This window comes from Eleutherodactylus coqui, chromosome 7 (assembly GCF_035609145.1).
Source record: "Eleutherodactylus coqui strain aEleCoq1 chromosome 7, aEleCoq1.hap1, whole genome shotgun sequence".
Lineage (NCBI taxonomy): Eukaryota > Metazoa > Chordata > Amphibia > Anura > Eleutherodactylidae > Eleutherodactylus > Eleutherodactylus coqui.
Genome location: NC_089843.1, coordinates 9,883,590 through 9,906,184, shown reverse-complemented (window position 1 = coordinate 9,906,184; position 22,595 = coordinate 9,883,590). Strand labels below are relative to the sequence as shown.

At 47.0% G+C, this 22,595-nt stretch overlaps 1 protein-coding gene across 1 annotated transcript in view; it reads left to right on the top strand.

Moving 5' to 3' along the window:
* Positions 1–22,595, top strand: part of SIGLEC1 (sialic acid binding Ig like lectin 1) — a 114,230-nt gene that overhangs the window by 5,510 nt on the left and 86,125 nt on the right. The window contains exon 3 of the mRNA XM_066572863.1: positions 18,144–18,205. Within this exon, the coding sequence (XP_066428960.1) occupies positions 18,160–18,205 (46 nt within the window). The 5' untranslated portion in view covers positions 18,144–18,159. The remainder of the gene's footprint in view (positions 1–18,143; positions 18,206–22,595) is intronic.

Here is a 22,595-nt window from a genome sequence, read left to right as displayed (position 1 = left end):
CTGTAGAGCTGGAGGTCATATTGTTGAGCATCAGGGATAAAAGCAAGAAAAAGATCCGTGAGGAATCCTGTGAGCTGAGAGTCATTCCCGATTTCTGGAATGTTTCTGAATCTTATATGATTCCTCCTTTATCTTTCCTCCAGGTCAGCCAGCCTCAATTTTATTGTTGCAATGTCTTCTCTGCCTCATTGTGAGCATCCACTAGTGTGTTATAAGCAGTCACAAAATCCTCCATCTTCTCCTCAAGGTGTGAAGTCCGTTCATCTATGGCTATGATATCATATGAGTGGAGGAGGCAGCTTCTCTAATATCATTTTGAACGGTATTTTTAAGGTCTTGGAATGCAGCATTTATTGCCTCAGATGGAATATGAACCAATTCTATATAAGTTCTGGATCTCTTTATTAGAATCAGAATTATGTCTTCCCTGTTGTGGGGTGGACGCAGCTGCAGTGAAGAATATCAGTTTAGGAGTTCGAGCACCTTTATTTTTAGTTCTTGTCATGTTTGCAATTGCGGTGTCCAGAACAAAATAAGAAAATGAAGCAAGGGTTAAGATGGTCAACTTGGAGGAAGAAGTACCTCTTTATGTTCTTCTACTTTATGTTCATCAGACCATACTGAAAGTGTCCTTAGAAAACCATGACATCTATAACGTGAATAGATCATTTGTGCCACGAGGGTGGCAGTAGCAGCTCATAAGGTAAAAAGTGTGGGAAAAGCAGGCCTCCTTTAGAAATAATTTCCCAAAAGAACCCCAAACTATTCTGGGTCTCCAGCAACCAGCCATAGAGCACCAACACACTGTGGGATGTCAGGGAGGACCAAAATCTTGTGCTGTATGCCGTGAATTATCAGGGTGAGTGAGGTGGAGCTTACTGCAGTGGGGTCAGCGTCCTCCAGTATAGGGCAATTCCCAGCGGGGTAGGGTGCTGCTAAGGCACTAAAGTGCTGTCTCAGTGTGATGCCACTTGAACTCCACTGGCTCGCCTGCCTGATATGAGGAGCATAGGCATTCAACAGAGCAGCATGCCCAGCCCTGCAGAGCGTCCTTGCGCTGCCACCACCCTCTCCCCCCCAAGCGACACCAAAGGACTGGCATTTAAAGAGCTATTGCAAGCACGTGTCTGCTGTAAGAAACAGCCATCATCCATATTGTAAGCAGCGGGGTCGACACGCGATCTCCCTTCATACATACCTCGAACCTGCAGAACGTAACTGTACGTCTTGTAGTGTTAAGGGGTTAAAGACATACAAAACAATAAAAATTCAACATCACTAATTGTACCGACCTGCAGAATACTTTTACCTCACCATTGATGCTGTAAAAACAAGATTCCCAAAAATGGTGCAGTTCCATTTGTTTTCCCATTTCCCTAACAGTTTTCCATAGATTATATGGAAGCATTAAATGCTACCATCATAAAATACAACTCGTCCCACAAAAATATAATCCCTCATATGGCAGAAAAGTAAAAAAGTTATAGCTCTTAGAATGTGGGGATGAGTGAAGGAGAACTAAAACCTGAAAAATGGCTGGGGATCTAATATTTATTTAGGGCATCTGAGGTGTGAACTAAGTTAGGGGTCTGATGTAAATATAGGGGTCTGGGCTCAAAATAAAATAAGAAGGTCTGTTCTGGGGTCTGATATTAACATGAAAGGTCTGAAATAGAGATGAGCGAACGTACTCGTCCGAGCTTGATACTCGTTCGAGTATTAGCGTGTTCGAGATGCTCGTTACTCGTAACGAGCACCACGCGATGTTCGGGTTACTTTCACTTTCATCTCTGAGACGTTAGCGTGCTTTTCTGGCCAATAGAAAGACAGGGAAGGCATTACAACTTCCCCCTGCGATGTTCAAGCCCTATACCACCCCCCTGCAGTGAGTGGCTGGCGAGATCAGGTGTCACCCGAGTATAAAAATCGGCCCCTCCCGCGGCTCGGCACAGATTTATTCTGACATAGAGGAGGGAAAGTGCTGCTGGTGCCGGAGCTGCTATAGGGAGAGTGTTAGGAGTATTTTAGGCTTCAAGAACCCCAAGGGTCCTTCTTAGGGCCACATCTGACCGTGTGCAGTACTGTGGAGGCTGCTTTTTGCAGTGTTGCACTTTTTTTTTTTTGTATATCGGCCGTGCAGAGCATTGCGCCCTGCAGTAATTATACATACTCCAGGGCCAGTAGTGGTGGTGAGGCAGGGACAGAAGACATATATTTATTGAATATAGGCAGTGGGCCTTTCCAAAAACATTTGGGGAAAAAAATCTATTTGGGCTGCCTGTGACCGTCCTCAGTGTACTGGGTTTGTGCTGGGTGTAGTTGTCCTCCTAATTCATACGCAGCCAGCTAAGTGTTATAGCAGGCTTGCGCAAAATTATTTCCTGGCTCTGTGTTGGCTGTTACATCACCGCTGTATTCCTGTCCACAGTGCAACAGTCTGCAGTTATTTTACATACTCCAGGGCCAGTAGCGGTGAGGCAGGGACAGAAGACATATATTTATTGAAAATAGGCAGTGGGCCTTTCCAAAAACATTTGGGGAAAAAAATCTATTTGGGCTGCCTGTGACTGTCCTCAGTGTACTGGGTCTGTGCTGGGTGTAGTAGTCCTCCTAATTCATACGCAGCCAGCTAAGTGTTACAGCAGGCTTGCGCAAAATTATTTCCTGGCGTTCCGTAAGCGAAGTCAGCCTCCAACCACAGGCCAATAAGCGGCACATTTAATTACAGCGTTCTGTTTCTGCACTACTGGTAATACACCATGCTGATGGCTAGGGGTAGGCCTAGAGGACGTGGACGCGGGCGAGGACGCGGAGGCCCAAGTCAGGGTGTGGGCACAGGCCGAGCTCCTGATCCAGGTGTATCGCAGCCGACTGCTGCGGGATTAGGAGAGAGGCACGTTTCTGGCGTCCCCACATTCATCTCACAATTAATGGGTCCACGCGGTAGACCTTTATTAGAAAATGAGCAGTGTGAGCAGGTCCTGTCGTGGATGGCAGAAAGTGCATCCAGCAAACTATCGAACACCCAGAGTTCTGCGCCGTCCATTGCTGCAACTCTGAATCATCTGGCTGCTTCTCCTCCTTCCTACCAGCCTCCTCACTCCATTACAATGACACATTCTGAGGAGCAGGCAGACTCCCAGAAACTGTTCCCGGGCCCCTGCCCAGAATGGGCAGCAAGGATTCCGAATCCTCTCCCACTGGAGGAGTTTGTCGTGACCGACGCCCAACCTTTGGAAAGTTCCCAGGGTCCGGGGGATGAGGCTGGGGACTTCCGGCAACTGTCTCAAGACCTTTCAGTGGGTGAGGAGGACAATGACGATGAGACACAGCTGTCTATCAGTGAGGTAGTAGTAAGGGCAGTAAGTCCGAGGGAGGAGCGCACAGAGGATTCGGAGGAAGAGCAGCAGGACGATGAGGTGACTGACCCCACCTGGTTTGCTACGCCTACTGAGGACAGGTCTTCAGAGAGGGAGGCAAGGGCAGCAGCAGGGCAGGTTGCAAGAGGCAGTGCGGTGGCCAGGGGTAGAGGCAGGGCCAGACCGAATAATCCACCAACTGTTTCCCAAAGCGCCCCCTCGCGCCATGCCACCCTGCAGAGGCCGAGGTGCTCAAAGTCTGGCAGTTTTTCACTGAGAGTGCAGACGACCGACGAACAGTGGTGTGCAACCTTTGTCGCGCCAAGATCAGCCGGGGAGCCACCACCACCAGCATGCGCAGACATATGATGGCCAAGCACCCCACAAGGTGGGACGAAGGCCGTTCACCGCCTCCGGTTTGCACCGCTGCCTCTCCCCCTGTGCCCCAACCTGCCACTGAGATCCAACCCCCCTCTCAGGACACAGGCACTACCGTCTCCTGGCCTGCACCCACACCCTCACCTCCGCTGTGCTCGGCCCCATCCACCAATGTCTCTCAGCGTACCGTCCAGCCGTCGCTAGCGCAAGTGTTGGAGCGCAAGCGCAAGTACGCCGCCACGCACCCGCACGCTCAATCGTTAAACGTGCACATAGCCAAATTTATCAGCCTGGAGATGCTGCCGTATAGGGTTGTGGAAACGGAGGCTTTCAAAGGTATGATGGTGGCGACAGCTCCGCGCTACTCAGTTCCCAGTCGCCACTACTTTTCCCGATGTGCCGTCCCAGCCCTGTATGACCACGTCTCCTGCAACATTGTACGCGCCCTCACCAACGCGGTTACTGCCAAGGTCCACTTAACAACGGACACGTGGACAAGCACAGGCGGGCAGGGCCACTATATCTCCCTGACGGCACATTGGGTGAATTTAGTGGAGGCTGGGACAGAGTCAGAGCCTGGGACCGCTCACATCCTACCCACCCCCAGAATTGCGGGCCCCAGCTCGGTGCTGGTATCTGCGGCGGTGTATGCTTCCTCCACTAAACCACCCTCCTCCTCCTCCTCCTCCTCCGCAACCTCTGTCTCGCAATCAAGATGTGTCAGCAGCAGCACGTCGGCAGCAGTCGGTGTCGCGCGGCGTGGCAGCACAGCGGTGGGCAAGCGTCAGCAGGCCGTGCTGAAACTACTCAGCTTAGGAGATAAGAGGCACACGGCCCACGAACTGCTGCAGGGTCTGACAGAGCAGACCGACCGCTGGCTTGCGCCGCTGAGCCTCCAACCGGGCATGGTCGTGTGTGACAACGGCCATAACCTGGTGGCGACTCTGCAGCTCGGCAGCCTCACGCATGTGCCATGCCTGGCCCACGTCTTTAATTTGGTGGTTCAGCGCTTTCTGAAAAGCTACCCACTCTTGTCAGACCTGCTCGGAAAGGTGCGCCGGCTCTGCGCACATTTCCGCAAGTCCCACACGCACGCTGTCACCCTGCGCACCCTGCAACATCGGTTTCATCTGCCCGTGCACCGACTGCTGTGCGACGTGCCCACACGGTGGAACTCTACGCTCCACATGTTGGCCAGGCTCTATGAGCAGCGTAGAGCTATAGTGGAATACCAACTCCAACATGGGCGGCGCAGTGGGAGTCAGCCTCCTTAATTCTTTACAGAAGAGTGGGCCTGGTTGGCAGACATCTGCCAGGTCCTTGGAAACTTTGAGGAGTCTACCCAGATGGTGAGCGGGGATGCTGCAATCATTAGCGTCACCATTCCTCTGCTATGCCTCTTGAGAAGTTCCCTGCAAAGCATAAAGGCAGACGCTTTGCACTCGGAAACGGAGGCGGGGGAAGACAGTATGTCGCTGGATAGTCAGAGCACCCTCCTGTCTATATTTCAGCACGTTGAGGAGGAGGAGCATGAGGAAGATGAGGAGGAGGGGGAAGAGACAGCTTGGCCCACTGCTGAGGGTACCCATGCTGCTTGCCTGTCATCCTTTCAGCGTGTATGGCCTGAGGAGGAGGAGGAGGATCCTGAAAGTGATCTTCCTAGTGAGGACAGCCATGTGTTGCGTACAGGTACCCTGGCACACATGGCTGACTTCATGTTAGGATGCCTTTCTCGTGACCCTCGCGTTACACGCATTCTGGCCACTACGGATTACTGGGTGTACACACTGCTCGACCCACGGTATAAGGAGAACCTTTCCACTCTCATACCCGAAGAGGAAAGAGGTTCGAGAGTGATGCTATACCACAGGACCCTCGTGGACAAACTGATGGTAAAATTCCCATCCGACAGCGCTAGTGGCAGAAGGCGCAGTTCCGAGGGCCAGGTAGCAGGGGAGGCGCAGAGATCAGGCAGCATGTACAGCACAGGCAGGGGAACACTCTCTAAGGCCCTTGACAGCTTTATGGCTCCCCAGCAAGACTGTGTCACCGCTCCCCAGTCAAGGCTGAGTCGGCGGGAGCACTGTAAAAGGATGGTGAGGGAGTACGTAGCCGATCGCACGACCGTCCTCCGTGACGCCTCTGCCGCCTACAACTACTGGGTGTCGAAGCTGGACACATGGCCTGAACTCGCGCTGTATGCCCTGGAGGTGCTTGCTTGTCCTGCGGCTAGCGTCTTGTCAGAGAGGGTGTTTAGTGCGGCTGGGGGAATCATCACAGATAAGCGTACCCGCCTGTCAACCGACAGTGCCGACAGGCTTACACTCATCAAGATGAACAAAGCCTGGATTTCCCCAGACTTCTCTTCTCCACCAGCGGACAGCAGCGATACCTAAACAATACGTAGGCTGCACCCGCGGATGGAAGCATTGTTCTCTATCACCATCAAAAACGGGGACCTTTTAGCTTCATCAATCTGTGTATAATATTCCTCCTCCTCCTCCTGCTCCTCCTCCTGAAACCTGACGTAATCATGCTGAGCGGGCAATTTTTCTTAGGCCCACAAGGCTCAGTCATATAATTTTTGTAAACAATGTTTATACGTTTCAATTCTCATTAAAGCGTTGAAACTTTCACCTCAACCAATTTTTTTTTAACTGGGCTGCCTCCAGGCCTAGTTACCAATTAAGCCACATTAACCAAAGCGATTAATGGGTTTCACCTGCCCTCTTGTTTGGGCATGGGCAATTTTTCTGAGGTACATTAGTACTGTTGGTACACCAATTTTTTGGGGCCCTCGCCCACAGTGTAATCCAATTAATTTTTTGCCCACCTGCATTAAAGCTGACGTTACATCAGCTGTGTTGGGCACTGCAATGGGATATATTTATGTACCGCCGGTGGGTTCCAGGGAGCCACCCATGCTGTCGGTCCACAGGGAGTTGTAACTGCATGTGTCTACTTCTAAAGAACCCCAGTCTGACTGGGGCATGCAGTGTTGGCCGAAGCCCACCTGCATTTAATCGGATGTTACCTCAGCTGTGATGGGCACTGCAATAGGATACATTTATGTACAGCCGGTGGGTTCCAGGGAGCCACCCATGCTGTGGGTGCACACGGAATTCCCATTACGGAGTTGTACCTGCCTGTGACTATTTATAAAAAACCGCGGTCTGACTGGGGCATGCAGACACCTTGACAGAATGAATAGTGTGTGGCACATAGGTTCCCCATTGCTATGCCCACGTGTGCAGCTCCTGATGGCGGTGGCACAGGATTATATTTCTCATTGCTTCTGTACAGCATTGCGGGCTATCGCCCCACCCCTTTTAAAGAGGGTCGCTGCCTAGCCGTGCCAACCCTCTGCAGTGTGTGCCTGCGGTTCCTCCTCATGGCAGACGCACCTATAAATAGACATGACAACTCTCACTCTGCTATTTCTTTGTTCTTTTGCTGTAGAGTGGTTCCTTTCACTCCTAGTGCTCACCAGAAGCGCTGAGCATCAGGCCATCGCTTGGCCTCTTCCATGCTTCACACACAGACCAACTTGTCTAGCATGTGGGTGTCAAGCTCTCCTAGATGGGACTCCTCTGACTATCAGATCTCTCTCTCACTCTCTCACTCTCTCTCACTCTCTCACTCTCTCACTCTCTCTCTCTCTCTCTCTCACTCTCTCACTCTCTCACTCTCTCACTCTCTCACTCTCTCACTCTCACTCTCTCACTCTCACTCTCTCACTCTCACTCTCTCACTCTCTGACTCCTTCAAACACATACATAAATAAAACATGGTCAGATGACTCCCAAAACGTTACATTTTTCAGACAAGATGCCACATACCAGACATTAACTCTTGCAGTCCTGCAGCCATGCAATACACATAAACCAAATGCATGCCGCAGACAAGACAAAGACATGAGACAGACATATAACATTGTGGAGGGGCCCCATTAACTCAGCATCGGCTAACAGTAGAGTGAATGCAGCACATCCTATCTACAAAGACCAGTCAACAGTCCCGGCCTGTTTAACTGCTTACAACAGCCGCACCAAGTGCCTGCCTCGGTGTTTCAGGTGTAACTGGCAGCTCTGGTAGGTATAGCAATGGATTTAGGTTAAATAGGAGTAACCCTGCCCCTTTGGGGTGTGTCTTATGACATCAGTGAGCAGATACCAGTCACATGACACAGTCATCAGGTCACCTTAATGACAATCAGGCTCCTACTAATTGTTTCCTAGGCAACAGAGATGCAAACACATGTCCTCATTGCATAGCTGGTAACTTCAATAGTAATCTTGTTGATGATGGTGTAATATGACAGCGTGTTGATATATTTGTCCTGATGTCATCAGTCGGTTCGCACTCACGGATGAACAACACACAACCCCTGGCTGTAGCCCTGTTCTTTGCTCCCCCTGAGGACGCCGCAAGGCGAAACACGTCGGGGGCTATAGATTAGATTTCAGCAGGGCCTTGGTGGTGCTGACTTATTAATTTGGAAGTTGGCCATCCAGACCTCTGGTTTAGTGTGTATATGCCCCATTCCACATGATACAAGTTGGGGACTGCTGGTCACATCGCACTCCTACCACCATTTGTCCCTTTATTTTATGTATCATTCGTGTTGTCTTTGTCTCTTTGAATAATGAAGTATTTAGATTCGAGGGGGGCTGACCCAGGACCGCACCGCTCCCTCTGCTCTACTCCTGCTGCAGTGGCCGGGTGAGTGACAGGCAGCCCCCACAGAGGCTGTGCCAGCTGCTCCCTACCTGCTGACCCCCTCCCCTTGCCCCTGCACTTCAGTCCTGGCTCTCCCCTGCTGCCTGCAAGCCTGCTGACACCTGACATACTGCACTATCTGCCTCCGAGAGAGGAGGGGGGATACTGGAGGAGAGAGGGGAGAGGGAAGACATACAGTGAGGAAGGAGGAAACCCACAGGAGGCAACAAGAAAAGTGTTCGACTAAGCACTATAATCCCACCACAAGTGAAGCCACCTGTCTGCCCTCCCCCCTCATCTACCCACCTGCAGCCCCCCTTATTCACCCACCTAGGCAGAAGCTTGGGGTCCAGGAGAGCCATGCCGGAGCAGAGGGAGAAACAATATACAGCCGCTGTCTACTGTGTGCAGGACTGCTACTGTACTCTGCTGCCACCTAGTGCATTCTTGATGAAACAACATTCCACCCAATATCCCAGCTGCAGAGTTCTGATCTTGAAACTAAAAATTGGGGAGTGCGTTGCTGCTAACGCGACAAACCCACAATGAGGCACACCGTGAACTCTGCTAGGTATGGGAGCTCAGGGATGAAGTAGCAGTGGAAGTCTTAAGAGAACTCCTCTGTTTAACAAAATTGCTCTGGCTAAGTGATGTCTGTACTTCTGAATATGTTTCTCTGTACTTCAATTACACCCTCCGCTTATATGCCCCCCCCCCCCCCCCTGCAAAAAAAATTAAGCTCAGCAATAGAGTACAGCAACTTGTTAAAGCTGGCACCGTAGAAGGAACTCCACCCAATGTGTCCAGCTCACTTCCGGGGTCCCCCCTGGTCCCACCACCCCAACTATTGCGGACGTACTCAGGGCCATAACAGACTGTTGATCTGCTCTTACTGGGAAGATTGATGCCCTGCAGTCTGCCTCTGGCCTGGTGCAAGCAGATGCCCACAACCTGCGAGAGCGCACCACCACAGTGGAGATGTGAGTCTCTGATTTAGGGGACATAGTCGCACCACTTAGAGTGCAAATACAGGCGCTTGGATCTACCTCCTCTGCTCAGCAGTGAAAGATCGGCGACTTTGAAAACTACTCTCGCAAATGCAATATCAGGATGGTCGGCTTGCCGGAGGGAGTACAGGGGAGACAACCCTGTGAATACCTTGAATCCTCACTCTGGTAAGTCTACGGTTCTAACTACTTCTCCACAAACGCGCGCATCGTATTCCAACCAGAGCCCCGCCTCCAGGAGCGCCTCCACGTACATTTATAGCCAAACTCCTAAATTACAGGGACAGAGTTAAAGTGCTGGAACTGAACCGAAGGATGGACCCCCTTAAAAGTACAGGGACAGCATGTAAGAATCTTCCCCAACTACTCCCTGTAAGTACCGAAGTATCTCCAGAGGTCCATGGAGGCAAAGCATCTCTTATGTGCTAAGCAGCCGCCATATGCAATGATGTATCCGGCTAAGCTCAAGGTCACCAAGGACAACCGGGCTTACTTCTTTGGTAGGCCGGAGGATGTGATTGCTTGGCTAGAGCACCAATAAATTCTGATTGTCCTTAAATATCTGAGTGAGACTGGTAACTTTTCATACTCCTTGATGCCCTTACCCATGCATTTACTCTCTCTCATGAGGGGAAGGAATCCTCCTTAATGATAGAAGAATACTTGACGTTGTAATACTTTAATGCTGAGACTGTTCTATGCTTATATAATGAGGACATTGAAACAACTGTTTGCAATGCATAATCTCTTCCTCTTTTTCAGGCTACTGGCCGACTGATACCAAAACCAAAATCTGACCAACAAGGTCTAGTGTACTGACCTAATAGCCTTATTTATGACCCCCCGAGGCTGAACAGGCCACTGTTATATTTTGTACTGAGTTATTCTCCCATGGCTGAACGGGTCCTTCTCCTTTATTGAGTTACTTAGTACGCTGCAGAATATATGACCTCCGGTTTTCTATATAGGTTTATGGATGTCAAAATGTTTGGGACATAGGCGGGGGAGTTCTCTTTCTTTTCTTATCTTCTCCCCTTTAAACCTTTTGCTGCTTCTTTCATTTCCTTTAGGAGTAGCCTGGTGGGCCTGTGTCCCCCTTCTGATTGTAATGGTTATGGAATTCAAACCTATCCTCGGTTGGGTGGGAAGGGAAGTTGGTGTTCTTTCATAACAGTTTAAATCTTAAGTTTGACCCACAGTGCGACTGTGCATGCACAGTTAAACCATTGATCTGTTCAGATGTGACCTTCTCATATTATTTTTTATTGGTTCCCAATGGCTGATAAGCTTAAGCTGATTTCATGGAATGTCAGAGGCCCTAATTCCAAGATAAAGGGGGGCACTGGGGCTCAAATTCCTTAGGAATTATTCTCCTCACATTTGCCGGGCTCTACAGTGATGGCACTCAAACGTGAGTTTGTTGGCTTGGCCCATCACTCCACATACTCTAGTTATGCTAGAGGCGTGACAATACTAGTGACTAAATCAGTCCCTCTCACATTCAAACAGCTGCATATTGACCCTAATGGTCGCTTCCTTATATTGCGGGGCTTCTTAACGGACAGCTTCTGACCATAGCCAATGTTTATTTGCCACCTTCAGCTGATATCCAGGTGCTGCATGATATCATGGCTAAGGTGATACTCCTAGAGGCAGCCCAACTAATACTGAGGGGGAACTTTAACCACCTAATGGACCCAATATGTGACCGTCTTCGGCAGACGACTCAGGTGGGATCCCAGTTGCCTACGTGGGCTTCTGCTTATCTGCTGGAGGAGATGTGGTGCTTGAAGCATCCACCTGATATTTAATACTCTTGTCATTCAGTGACTCATGGCTCTTTTTCTAGAATTGACCTGTGCTTCGGGTCCTCGAAGTGTCTTCCTTTGGTGTGTGACGTCTCTTATCTACCCCAAGGTATTTCGGACCACTCTCCGCTACACCTGGTCCTCAATTTTGGGAAGGGGTGGGGGGGTTTCACTTGTCCCCTGTGGAGACTTAATCCCCTTTGGCTTGACCAACAGGAGTTCTGCACTTGTACTGACCAGGAGGCGGAGATTTGCTGGGGATTACTACCAGCGAGAACTATGTTATTCCCCCAATTGTAGGAATCCAGGATACATCTAGGGCCATGGTCACTGACCCTGAGCTCATCAATAATGTATTTGCTGCCTTTTGCACAAATCTGTATACCTCCCAGCTCGTTTGCCCTGATAAAGCCCTAAAGTCTTACCTTGACACTGTTACTTTCCCAGATTAGTGTAACAATGCTGGATGGTGACTTGGAGCAGGAGGAGATTGTAGAGGCTATTTAGTCTTTCCCAAACAGGCAATCCTCAGGTCTTGATGGGCTCCCCATGGAATGGTACAAAAATGTGGAATTTATAGCCCCAAAACTCCTTGTGTTATTCAACAGTATCCTTCGGGAAGGGGTTCTGCCACCAACTATGCGTGAAGCTTTGATAGTTTTGATTCCTATTCATGAATGGGTGAGTGAGTGCTGCCTCTGATTGGCTGAGCGCAGGAACCAATCAGAGGTAGCTCTCAGCTGTCATTCAATATTTTTACACATTTTAGGATGATTTTCAGGGTAGGGCTTATATTTTTAAGCCCTTTCCGAAAATTCATCCCGCGCTCGCCGGCAGCCCATTGCTTTCAATGGAGCCGGCTGTATTACCAGCTCCATTGAATTCAATGGGCGAACATCGTTCTTCTCTGCCACAGCTGTTACAGCTGTGGCAGAGGAGAACGATCCTTAGTATATGTTCTCAATGGGGTCGGCGCTGCTGCCGCCGGCCCCATTGAGCGCATATATATAACACAGCGATGCGCAGAACGCACATAGGCGCATTCTGCGAATCGTTGTGTCCTATAATTGATTGCACATCCGCATAAAAAGTGACCGATCGGACATGTGACCGATCCCATTGGGATTCATTTGGTCTATAGATCTGCAAATCGCAAGCGCGTCTGCAGATCGGACCAAAAAACGGTCGTGTGACCGAGGCCTTATTCAGATCCACATAAGGAACAACATTTAAGCTGGCACAACTAGTCTTTTTCAAGGCTGAAACATTATTCTTTATGTGGATATGAATAAAGGAGTATCCTCTGGACATAAGGGTTGTGAATATTGCACTTATCTGCTTTAAAATTGCCTACAGTGGCATTCTTCTTCTTTATTGTTTCTAAGGGTCTGTGGTAGCTGTTAACAAGCCTATGCCCTTTATGTAAGCCACACCCCTTGGGAACACCACTGCCATTGTAATGTGACCTGCTGATCAAGTAGCATCTTGTGAAGGTCTCTCCCAGGTTGACATCTTTGTGCCATCGGAGTGTTACATCACTGCGTTGCACTAAAGCGCTACGCCTCCGCACGGACGCTAGATGGTGTCCTAATAAAACTGCAACAACTCACATAATGCTGCATAGACCAATTACACCTCTCCAGGTTCACACATACTGAACGCAAAACACAACAGTTCACACCACATGTCTGGCCACTTGCACAGACATACAAAACAAGTCACTGTTTACGCAAAACACAAGATAATGCATGCCTCACCTAACAGGAACCCCACCCAGAACTCACATGCATACAGATGGTAACGCATAGCTAGTCCAAGTGTCTTCACACTGAGGGAAAAGAGAGTCAGCCACCATGCTGACAGAGGATAGTGTCAGGCATCACCCATCTAACACACACATGAGACATCAGACGTCTGGAGGCCACACCTACCCAGGGATAGGGAGAAACCTGCAGACGATCGCCATAACACACACTACTCAATGCACGCACCCCAGAACGCAAGGAGGGGTGGGACAACAGCTGTCCAGACTGTCCTCAGGGCAGGTGAGAGAGATGCTACAGACAAGCATGCATAACACCAGCTCCGAATGGGATTAACAGAGTGTAATAACAGAGTAAAATGATTAAAATGGCCAGCATCTCCTACCAAGAGATGCTGGTATTTATGTGCAGCAGAGGAGAGGGGAGTGGCAGGAGAAACACCACACCCAGCCAGCTCAATTAACCCATAAGCTGTGCTTATGGAACCCTGTAGAAACACGGGTCCCAGACGCACAACCTTAACAGGGAGATAAGACATACTGTGGACTTATTGTCGGACTGAGGATCTAGGACCACCAGTGGAGGTCAATCAGAAGGCCCCCTCTCTCTGGCCAAACAGAACATGAACATGTCACTTTATATTTTAATTGTAAGGTATAATAGATTATTTGGGATCCAACTTTTATGAAACAGATCCTACTGTCAGTGACTGCTTCCAAATGTGGTGGTCTCCTGTGGAACTAGTGGGCTTACCAGAGAATCCTCTGCTACTCTGGCCACTCCGACCCTGTGTGGATCCAGATGTCCTCCAGCACCCACCTGTATAGTAAATTAGTGATCAGACTCTGAATGTGCAGCTCTTGCTCTACAGCGGTTTGAACTTTCACTAGATCTCATCTGTTTCTGACTGTCAGCAGATTTCACGCTTCCTTTTTAATAAATTGAGAGAAACGGTCTTCGGACTTCCCCAGCGTATGAACTGTGTTCCCAAATATTCTGCCAAACTCAGTTCTTCAAAACATAATGACATTTAGATCATTTCCACAAATCTGTTCTTTGCTGCACAGAGAAGTTTGCAAAAAATAAATACACCTTAAAACCAAAAGTTTCTGTTTGTAGCTCAGGTCCGTATTGATTTCTGAGCCTTCCTTGATGTGGAACTCTCCATAACTCTCTTATCCACAGAACCTGGAAGTCCATGTAACGTTTCTGCTTGTATTTCATTAGAGGATGCCAGTATTGCCTCCCAGACTTGATGTTTTGAGGTATTACTGGCGTCCACTCTCATGTCTTCCTTTTAACCCATTAGGGACGCAGCTATTTTTTTCCATTTTCGTTTTTTCCTCCCCACTGTTATGTCGGTGCTGAGCGTTTATGTACCACACCCAGCACGGGCACAAGGCAACATTCGCACAGGACAAATAAACACCGTTAGGTCCCAAGTAAGGCCGGCGTCAGACAACTGGTTTTGTATTGCAGAACCCGCAGTGAATAGCATGAATTGAAAGGAATGCAAAAGTCACTTTTTCCTTCAGTCACGGAAACAAATTGCCTATTCCGCGAGTGGAGGAAAGATCGCAGCATGCGGTATGATTGTGACGATACAAAGTTTTTATTGTAATGGGGGAAAAAAATTCTACTGTGATTTAACTTCCATAACTTTTTCATTTTCCCATTGTTGTTGTGTGAGGGCTCGTTTTCTGCGGGACTTTCTGTAGATTCTATTGGTACCATTTTGAAGTTCATGTGACTTTTAATTAATTATTTTCTAGCAGACTGGGTGACCAAAAAAAGTGCAGTACTGACGTTGTGTATTCTTTTTTCTGACAACCTTAACTGTTTCAGGATAATAATGTATTACTTTCATAAATCGGACTTTTAGGGCTCATGTCCACGGGCAAAAGAAGAATTAAAATCCGCAGCGGATTTTAACTTTTCACCCGCACGCGGATCCGCACCCCATAGGGATGCATTGACCACCCGCAGGTAGATAAATACCCGCGGATGTTCAATAAAAGTGATTTTAAAAAAACCGGAGCATGAAAAAATCTGGACCATGCTCCATTTTCGTGCGGGGCTCCCGCAGGGACGGCTCCCACGGGCTTCTATTGAAGCCTATGGAAGCCGTCTGGATCCGCGGTAGACAAAAATCGGAATTTACTCACCAGCTCTGGTTCTTCACTTCGCCGCGGCGCCATCTTCTCTCCGTCGCGGCCGGATCTTTTTTCTTCGGGCCGGCGCATGCGCGGGGCACGTCACCGACGTCATCCTGCGCATCCGCCGGGCCGAAGAAAGAAGATCCGGCCGCGACGCAGAGAAGATGACGCCGCGGCGAAGGAAAGATCCGGAGCGGGCGAGAGGTGAGTTAATTCTTATTTATTCTTATTTTCAGCCCTCATGTCCGTGGGGCAGGAGGGACCCGCTACGGATTCTCCATGGAGAATCCGGAGCAGGCCTGATTTTCCCTGTAGACATGAGGCCTTACAGATGCAGGAATAAGAAACATTTTTTTGTTTGTTTTGAGTCTTTTATAAATAAATATATGAATAGGGTTTTTTTTCAACTTGTATTCCCTTTTTTGTAATAATTAACAAAACCTTCTTACTCATTTTTAGTTTTTTTCCGTAGTCTCCATAGGGAAATTGAACTTGGTCATACAATATAATGTAATACCATAGTATTACATTATACTGCAGTCTGACAGACGGTCTATCAAGCTATGCCACAGACATTGCTTCATAGGCAACCTGCAATGGCAGCCCTGGGAGCCTTCAAAAGGCACCCAACTGCCATGGCAACCAAGCGGCAGCCTATGATCTCATCATGGGGGGACCATTCAGGACCCCAAAGTCTGATCAGGGCATTTAGATGCTGCTGTTAGAATTGACAGCAGCATTTAAAGGGATAACAGCCAACACCCACATTGTATGGTGCGGGATCGACCCCCGACCAGCTCCATAAAAACTCAGAACCTCCATGACATAACTGTACATCATGGAGATTTAAGGGGTTATCCCCTTAGTGACTGCCCTGTAGTGTTTTTACGTCCCGCAGCTGCAAGACATGTATGGAGGAAGATCGTGCTGCGACCTACCTCTATAGATAGCGGGTGTCAGCTGTTTCTTACATCTGACAATCATGGGCAACAGCCCCGACATGCCGCAGGGCCGCTCGGAGCTGTTAACTGTTCAAATGCCATTATCAATTCTGACTGTGGCATTTAAATGCCCCGAACGATGTTCGGAAGTCCCATATGGCCCCCACGTGATGAGATTGCAGGGAGCCGTGCGGGTGTCATGGCAGCCGTGCGCCTTCTGAAAGCCCCAGGGCTGTCTTGGCAGTATGCCTACCAAGCCATCCCTGTGCGGTAGCCTGATAGACTGCCTGTCAGATTGCAGTATAATGTAATGCTATGACTTGTCCAGGTAGGCATTTACCATAGGCCGCCGGGACAAGCAGAAGATATGGAAGAACTCTTTCTACATCAGATGGTCGAGCTCTCAAAAAGCATGAAATAGTAATTATGCAAGATTTTATCCACCCAGACATTTGTTGGGAATCTCTCAGGTAAAAGTAATGGATCCAACAGATTCTTATCCGCTGTTGCTAACAACTTTGTCTTCCAAAAGAGAAAACAAGGGGATCTGCTATCTTGTACCTAATTCTTACCAACAGGGAGGGAATGGTTGAGGAAGTAAGGGTGGCTGGGACCTTAAGAGGCAGTGATCATGCTATCCTTGGATGTTGGATAACAAGAGGAGGAAGACCTGAGAAGACTCAGACCTCAAGGATGGATTTCAGAAAGGCAGATTTCAATGAACTCAGAAAGCGGGTAGGAAGAATCCAATGGCTGGATGTTCTTAATAACAGAAATGTCCAAGAAGGTTGGGAAATATTGTGAAATGAGATTCTCAAAGCAAAATCATTAACAATTTCTAAAAGAAGGAAGAATGGGAAGCATTTAAAGAGACCAGGATGGACGAACACAGAACTTGCACACATGTTTAAAAGAAAGAAAAATATGTTCAGCAAATGGAAAGAGGGGGGAATATCTAAAGAAAAATATAATGCAGTCTGCAGAAACTGTAGGGCAAGTGTCAGGAAAGCTAAAGCTAATAATGACTTGAGCCTTGTAATAGAGGCCAAAAGCAATAAAAAGGGATTTTGGTGGTATGTCAAAAGCAAAAGAAAAGTCAAAGAAGCTATTGGAAGTTTACAAGATGAAAATGGTGAATTGGTTAAGGATGAGGGAACACTTAGCTAACTTAAATGAGTTCAAGTCTCAAGTTCCAGATGAATTATCTTCAAAAAAGGAAAGAAGGTGGATCAAGGAAACTACAGGCCTGTGAGCCTGACTTCTATTACATGAAAGATCTTTGAACAAATTATTAAACAGCATGTATGCAAGTACTTGGATGTAAATGGAGTAATCAACTAGAGCCAGCATGGGTTTGTAACAAACAAGTCATGCCAGACTAATCTAATTTCCTTCTATGATAGTATCACCGACTGGGTTGATCTGGGATATGCAGTGGATATAGTTTATCTTGAATTTAGTAAAGCATTTGACAAAGTATCTCATACCATACTTATTGAAAAAATGACCAAATAAGGGATTGACAAGGCAACTGTTAGGCTGATTCACAACTGGCTGAGTGATCGTACTCAAAGAGTGGTCATAAATGGCTGCACATTTTTTATGCCCCAGTAGGGGACTTGAGCCAGAAAAGCTCTGATTGCTATGATAATGCATTGTAGTACTTCTATAGCTTAAAATAGTGATCACAAACCTTGACAACCCATTGGCTCTCCACGATTATATAGCGGAGGTTGACATCATAGAGGGAGGGCACTCCCTCTGTCAACCCTTTACATGCCATGATCTACATTGATTGTGGCATGTAAGGAGTTAACAGCAGGGATCGGTGTTCTCAGTCATGGAAAGAGCGGAACTTCCAGAAAGCTGTGGATCTGACTTATATTTTCTCTTAAAGGTAAGAAACTTTTTTAAGTTAGAAATTATCTATTTTGTATAAAACAGCGTAAAAAAATAGTATTTCTAGAATTTTCCAACAACAGTTACATAGTTTTCAAAATCTCATATTCCAGGCACTAAAGCTGCAAAATGTTGGCGTGGAAGTCGTGTCTTCAGATCCTTCTAAGTGTCGCAGGTAACGGAGAAATCTAGAGTTTACCTATTATTTATCACTGAGAGATTTTTAACTAGACATAGGGCTCCTGTCCACGGACTATGATTCACTTGCGATAAATCACCGTCGAATCGCACTGTCTAAAGCTTTCCATAGTGTCGCTATGGAAAGCGCAGCATCGGCGTCCACGAGTTTAGAATCATAGCGATTTTCTGCTCATGGGATTTAAATCATGGCATGCCACAATTTGTCGCGATTCTCCGCAGTGATCCTATCTATTAGATAGGCTCCCCGCAGAGACCTGACCGCTAGCAATATTCCGCCTTAGGGCTCTTACCCACTGACATTTTTTTAATGTTGCATTATTACTGCATTTTTTTAATGCGATTGTGAATGGGACTTTTTTAATGATAAAAACGCATCACACAAAAATTGGAAAACACCAACATGTGATGCATTTTTATTTTTTAACATTAGAAAGTCCCAATGACAATTGTGTTTGATTGCGGGGGGTCCAGTTGCTGAGGGTAGATCGCGGCAGGGAAAGAGTTCACAGAGGGAGCGCGCTCCCTCTGTGTCTTCAGCCGACTCTCGCGATAACATCTGGCGTCCTGTAGTGCCAATGCCTAGGATCGCTGTATAAGCCCTGCCATGCCTTATCACAGCGATCAGCAGTACTGTGATGAAAGTCCCCCAGAGGGACACAAGTTGCTTGAAAAAAAAGATTAAAAAGTAAATTTAAAAAAATGTTAAAAAAAGTAAAAAAAAAACCAAATAATAAGCCCTCACAGAGCTCCGTACATAAAAAAAAATTAGAAAGTTACAGGACTTTGAATGCAGCGATTTAGAAAAAAAAAAGATTTCCAAAAAAAGGGGTTTTGTTGCAGAAAAGTGGAAAAACCTAAAAAAAAATTTAAGAATTTTGGTATCGTTGTAACCGTACTGACCTGCAGAAAAATGGATTGTGTCATTTATGCTGCATGATTAACTATGGCCGAATTGCTGCGTTTTTTCTCCCTGCTATCATAAAAAAAAAAAAAAAAAAGTTTTACAATATAGTCTATGTACCCAAAAGTGGCACCGATAAAAACTGCAGTTCGCCACGCAAAAAACAAGCCCTCATACGGCCGCGTCAATGGAAAAATAAAAAGGTTATGGCTTTTGATAAGTGGAGAAGAAAATCTGCCAAAAATCATTGCGTCCTTAAAGGGGTTGTCTCGCGGCAGCAAGTGGGGGTATACACTTCTGTATGGCCATATTAATGCACTTTGTAATGTACATTGTGCATTAATTATGAGCCATACAGAAGTTATTCACTTACCTGCTCCGTTGCTAGCGTCCCCGTCTCCATGGTGCCGTCTAATTTCAGCGTCTAATCGCCCGATTAGACGCGCTTGCGCAGATGGGACTTTTCCCTTCATCGCGTAGCTCCGCCCAGTCACATGTGCCGATTCCAGCCAATCAGGAGGCTGGAATTTGCACATGTGACAGGGGCAGAGCTATGCGATGACGCGTACAAGGGGGCGGAGCCAGAATGCTGCTGCTGCCGGACCAAGCCGAAGGGAAAAGACCCATCTGCGCAATCGCGTCTAATCGGGTGATTAGACGCTGAAAGTAGACGGCACCATGGCGACGAGGACGCCAGCAACGGAACAGGTAAGTGAATAACTTCTGTATGGCTCATATTTAATGCACGATGTACATTACAAAGTGCATTAATATGGCCATACAGAAGTGCTTAACCCCACTTGCTGCCGCGGGACAACCCCTTTAAGCCCAAAGTAGGCCGTGTCATTAAGGGGTTAAACTGATAATCTGTTATTTTATCACTAGTCTAATTGATTGTACTTCCTAATCATTTCACATTGGCGTTCCAATCTGAACAAGCAGAGCTGTAGTTTAAAGCATGGTGGAGGGACATAGACGTAGTCTGAACCACGAAATTTGAATTTCAGAATGACTTCAATAGAAAATGCAGCCAAGATGGAGTCACTTTGCCATGAAAAATCCTCTGATTTCAGGACAAAATTCTGTTCTGGGATCAGAAGGGGGAGATATATTGCCTGCAGCTGTTATTCTCTTCCGTTCCTTTCAGCTGCTGACTCCAGGTGCCTTTTTTAGCCAACCACTATGGACAATGCAATTTGTAGACTACCTAATCCCTACAGTGCATTGGTAGTGTTAGACTACCACTGCACTATATCTGCACTCTGATTGGCCACAACTGTTCATGTGATCAGCACTGGCTAATCAAAAAGCAGCGCATAATATGAATTAGGTAGTTAGGACATTCCTGAAGCCATTCTGGGCAGCTGAAAATGGGGCCTGATGGATTGGAGGGGTGAGGAAACAGAACAATTGCAGGTAATATATCCCTCCCCCCCTTCTGTCCCCAAACTGGAGGTTGGCTTTAAAGTGGCGGACCTGGAGTGGCAGAAAAAGGCTGCCATCTGTGCAGCCTGTGGAAACCCATCCTAGGGCGGTAGAATTCATGTGCAGACGGAAGGGTAAAGGAGCCCAATAGTACACTGTTCAGAACAGGGTGGTCATCCTAGGGTGGGTTTCCATGGGCTGTACTGCCATTTTATAGCGTTCTTGGACAACCTGGGAGGGTGGTAATAATCGCATGCTCTGCGCCGCACTGTTTCTATAACTGCCATATGAGTCAATAGGAGTCACCGAAACAGTGCAGCACAACAAGCTACATTTTTCCTGAACTCAGAAGTTGTAGAAACAGCGCAGTTCACCAACCTTCACAGTTGGGTAACGCCCACTGACTTCTTGGAGTTATGGAAACAGAGTAGCTCAGCCGACAATGGCTATTTCCCTCCTTGCAGCAAGATGGGACCAAGATATAAACTTATGTCCTGGCTGGGAAGCAGTTCTGTCCCTGGGATATAGGACCTAAGCTTATAGATGGTGCGGACTCAGAAACTGAGCCTATGCCATCTGCAGCAAGAACCCGCTGTGAGACCTGTTAATGGCATGTAAAGGGTTCACAGATGGAGGGCGCCCCCCCTGCAACTATGTAATGGCAACCAGATGTCAGACAATGGCGTCTGTGTCTGCAATGACCTATGCTTTCTATTATTAGCGATAATGCATTGCAATACAGAAGTGCTGCAATGTATTATCATAGGGATCATAGGATCATAGGTTCAAGTCCCCCATAAGGACATATAAAATGTAAACAAAAATGTAAAAATAGTGAAAATGAAGCACAGCAAAATAATAGTAATTAAAAAACCTTTTTTTGGGCACTTTCCCCTCTGCTAAAATAATTATTTTTGTATTGTCACATCTGTAACAGCTCCTACAATAAATCCAGCACACTTGTTATCCTGCAGGCAAACACTATAAAATAAAATAAAAGTCACAAAAAATGAGCCAAAATGCTTTTTTTGTTCATTTCATCTTCCAAAAAACACAATAAAACTTATTTAAAAATTCACATTTGCCCCAAAATGGTACCACTAAAAACTAAGTTGTTTCACACACAAAAAAATAAGCCCTCACTGAGCTCCGTCAATGGAAAAATAAAAAAGTTCTGGGACTTTGAATGCAGAGATGTCAAAAAAAGGTATTTTTAAAAAAAGGAGATTTATTATGCAAAAAGGGAAAAACCTAAAAATATATATATAATTTTAGTATCGTCATAACCGTACCAACCTGCAGAAAAATGTATCATGTCATTTATGCTGCATGTCTAACGCTGTTAAAAAAATGGCTGAATTGAGGAGTTTTTTCTCCCCGCCCTCCAAAAAAATTAATAAAAGTTCTACAATACATTATATGGACCCCAAAAATAGTACCAATAAAAACTACAGTTCGCCATGCAAAAAACATCCCTCATGCAGCTGTGACAGGGGAAAACACAAAAGTTCTGACTTTTGAAAAGTGGAGATGAAAATCCCCCAAAAATGGTCACATCCCTAGGTCCAACATAGGCCGCATCACTAAGGGGCTGGGAAGAAACTGCCATCCCCAATGGGGTTGAAACAATTTTTGAACAGGTGCAGCAACCCAAATCACATCTCAACTTTCATGGAGGACGTATATATGATAATAGTAAAAAAACTGGGTATTGGAGCGACCTTCTTAGAGAAGCACAAGACATCAGTGTTTTGGGCTATGGTGACATGCCTCCAGAGCCGGGGGAGGTGTCTGGACACTCAGTGCTCCTCTTCTCTGTTCACCAAACCCTGCCCACGCTTCTGCATGTGTGTACCCAGCAAATTCCCCTAATGCCTTGTGCTTCTTTGATGCGGTTGCACTTCTAACTAGTTTTTTACTATTAATCGACAGAATTAAGGGGTTAAAGGAGTTTTCCTTTTTTATTAGCCTTGTATTAAAAAATATTTTAATTAACTTATAAATAAATGAACCTATAAGCACTGCCTGGGGTTGGCTG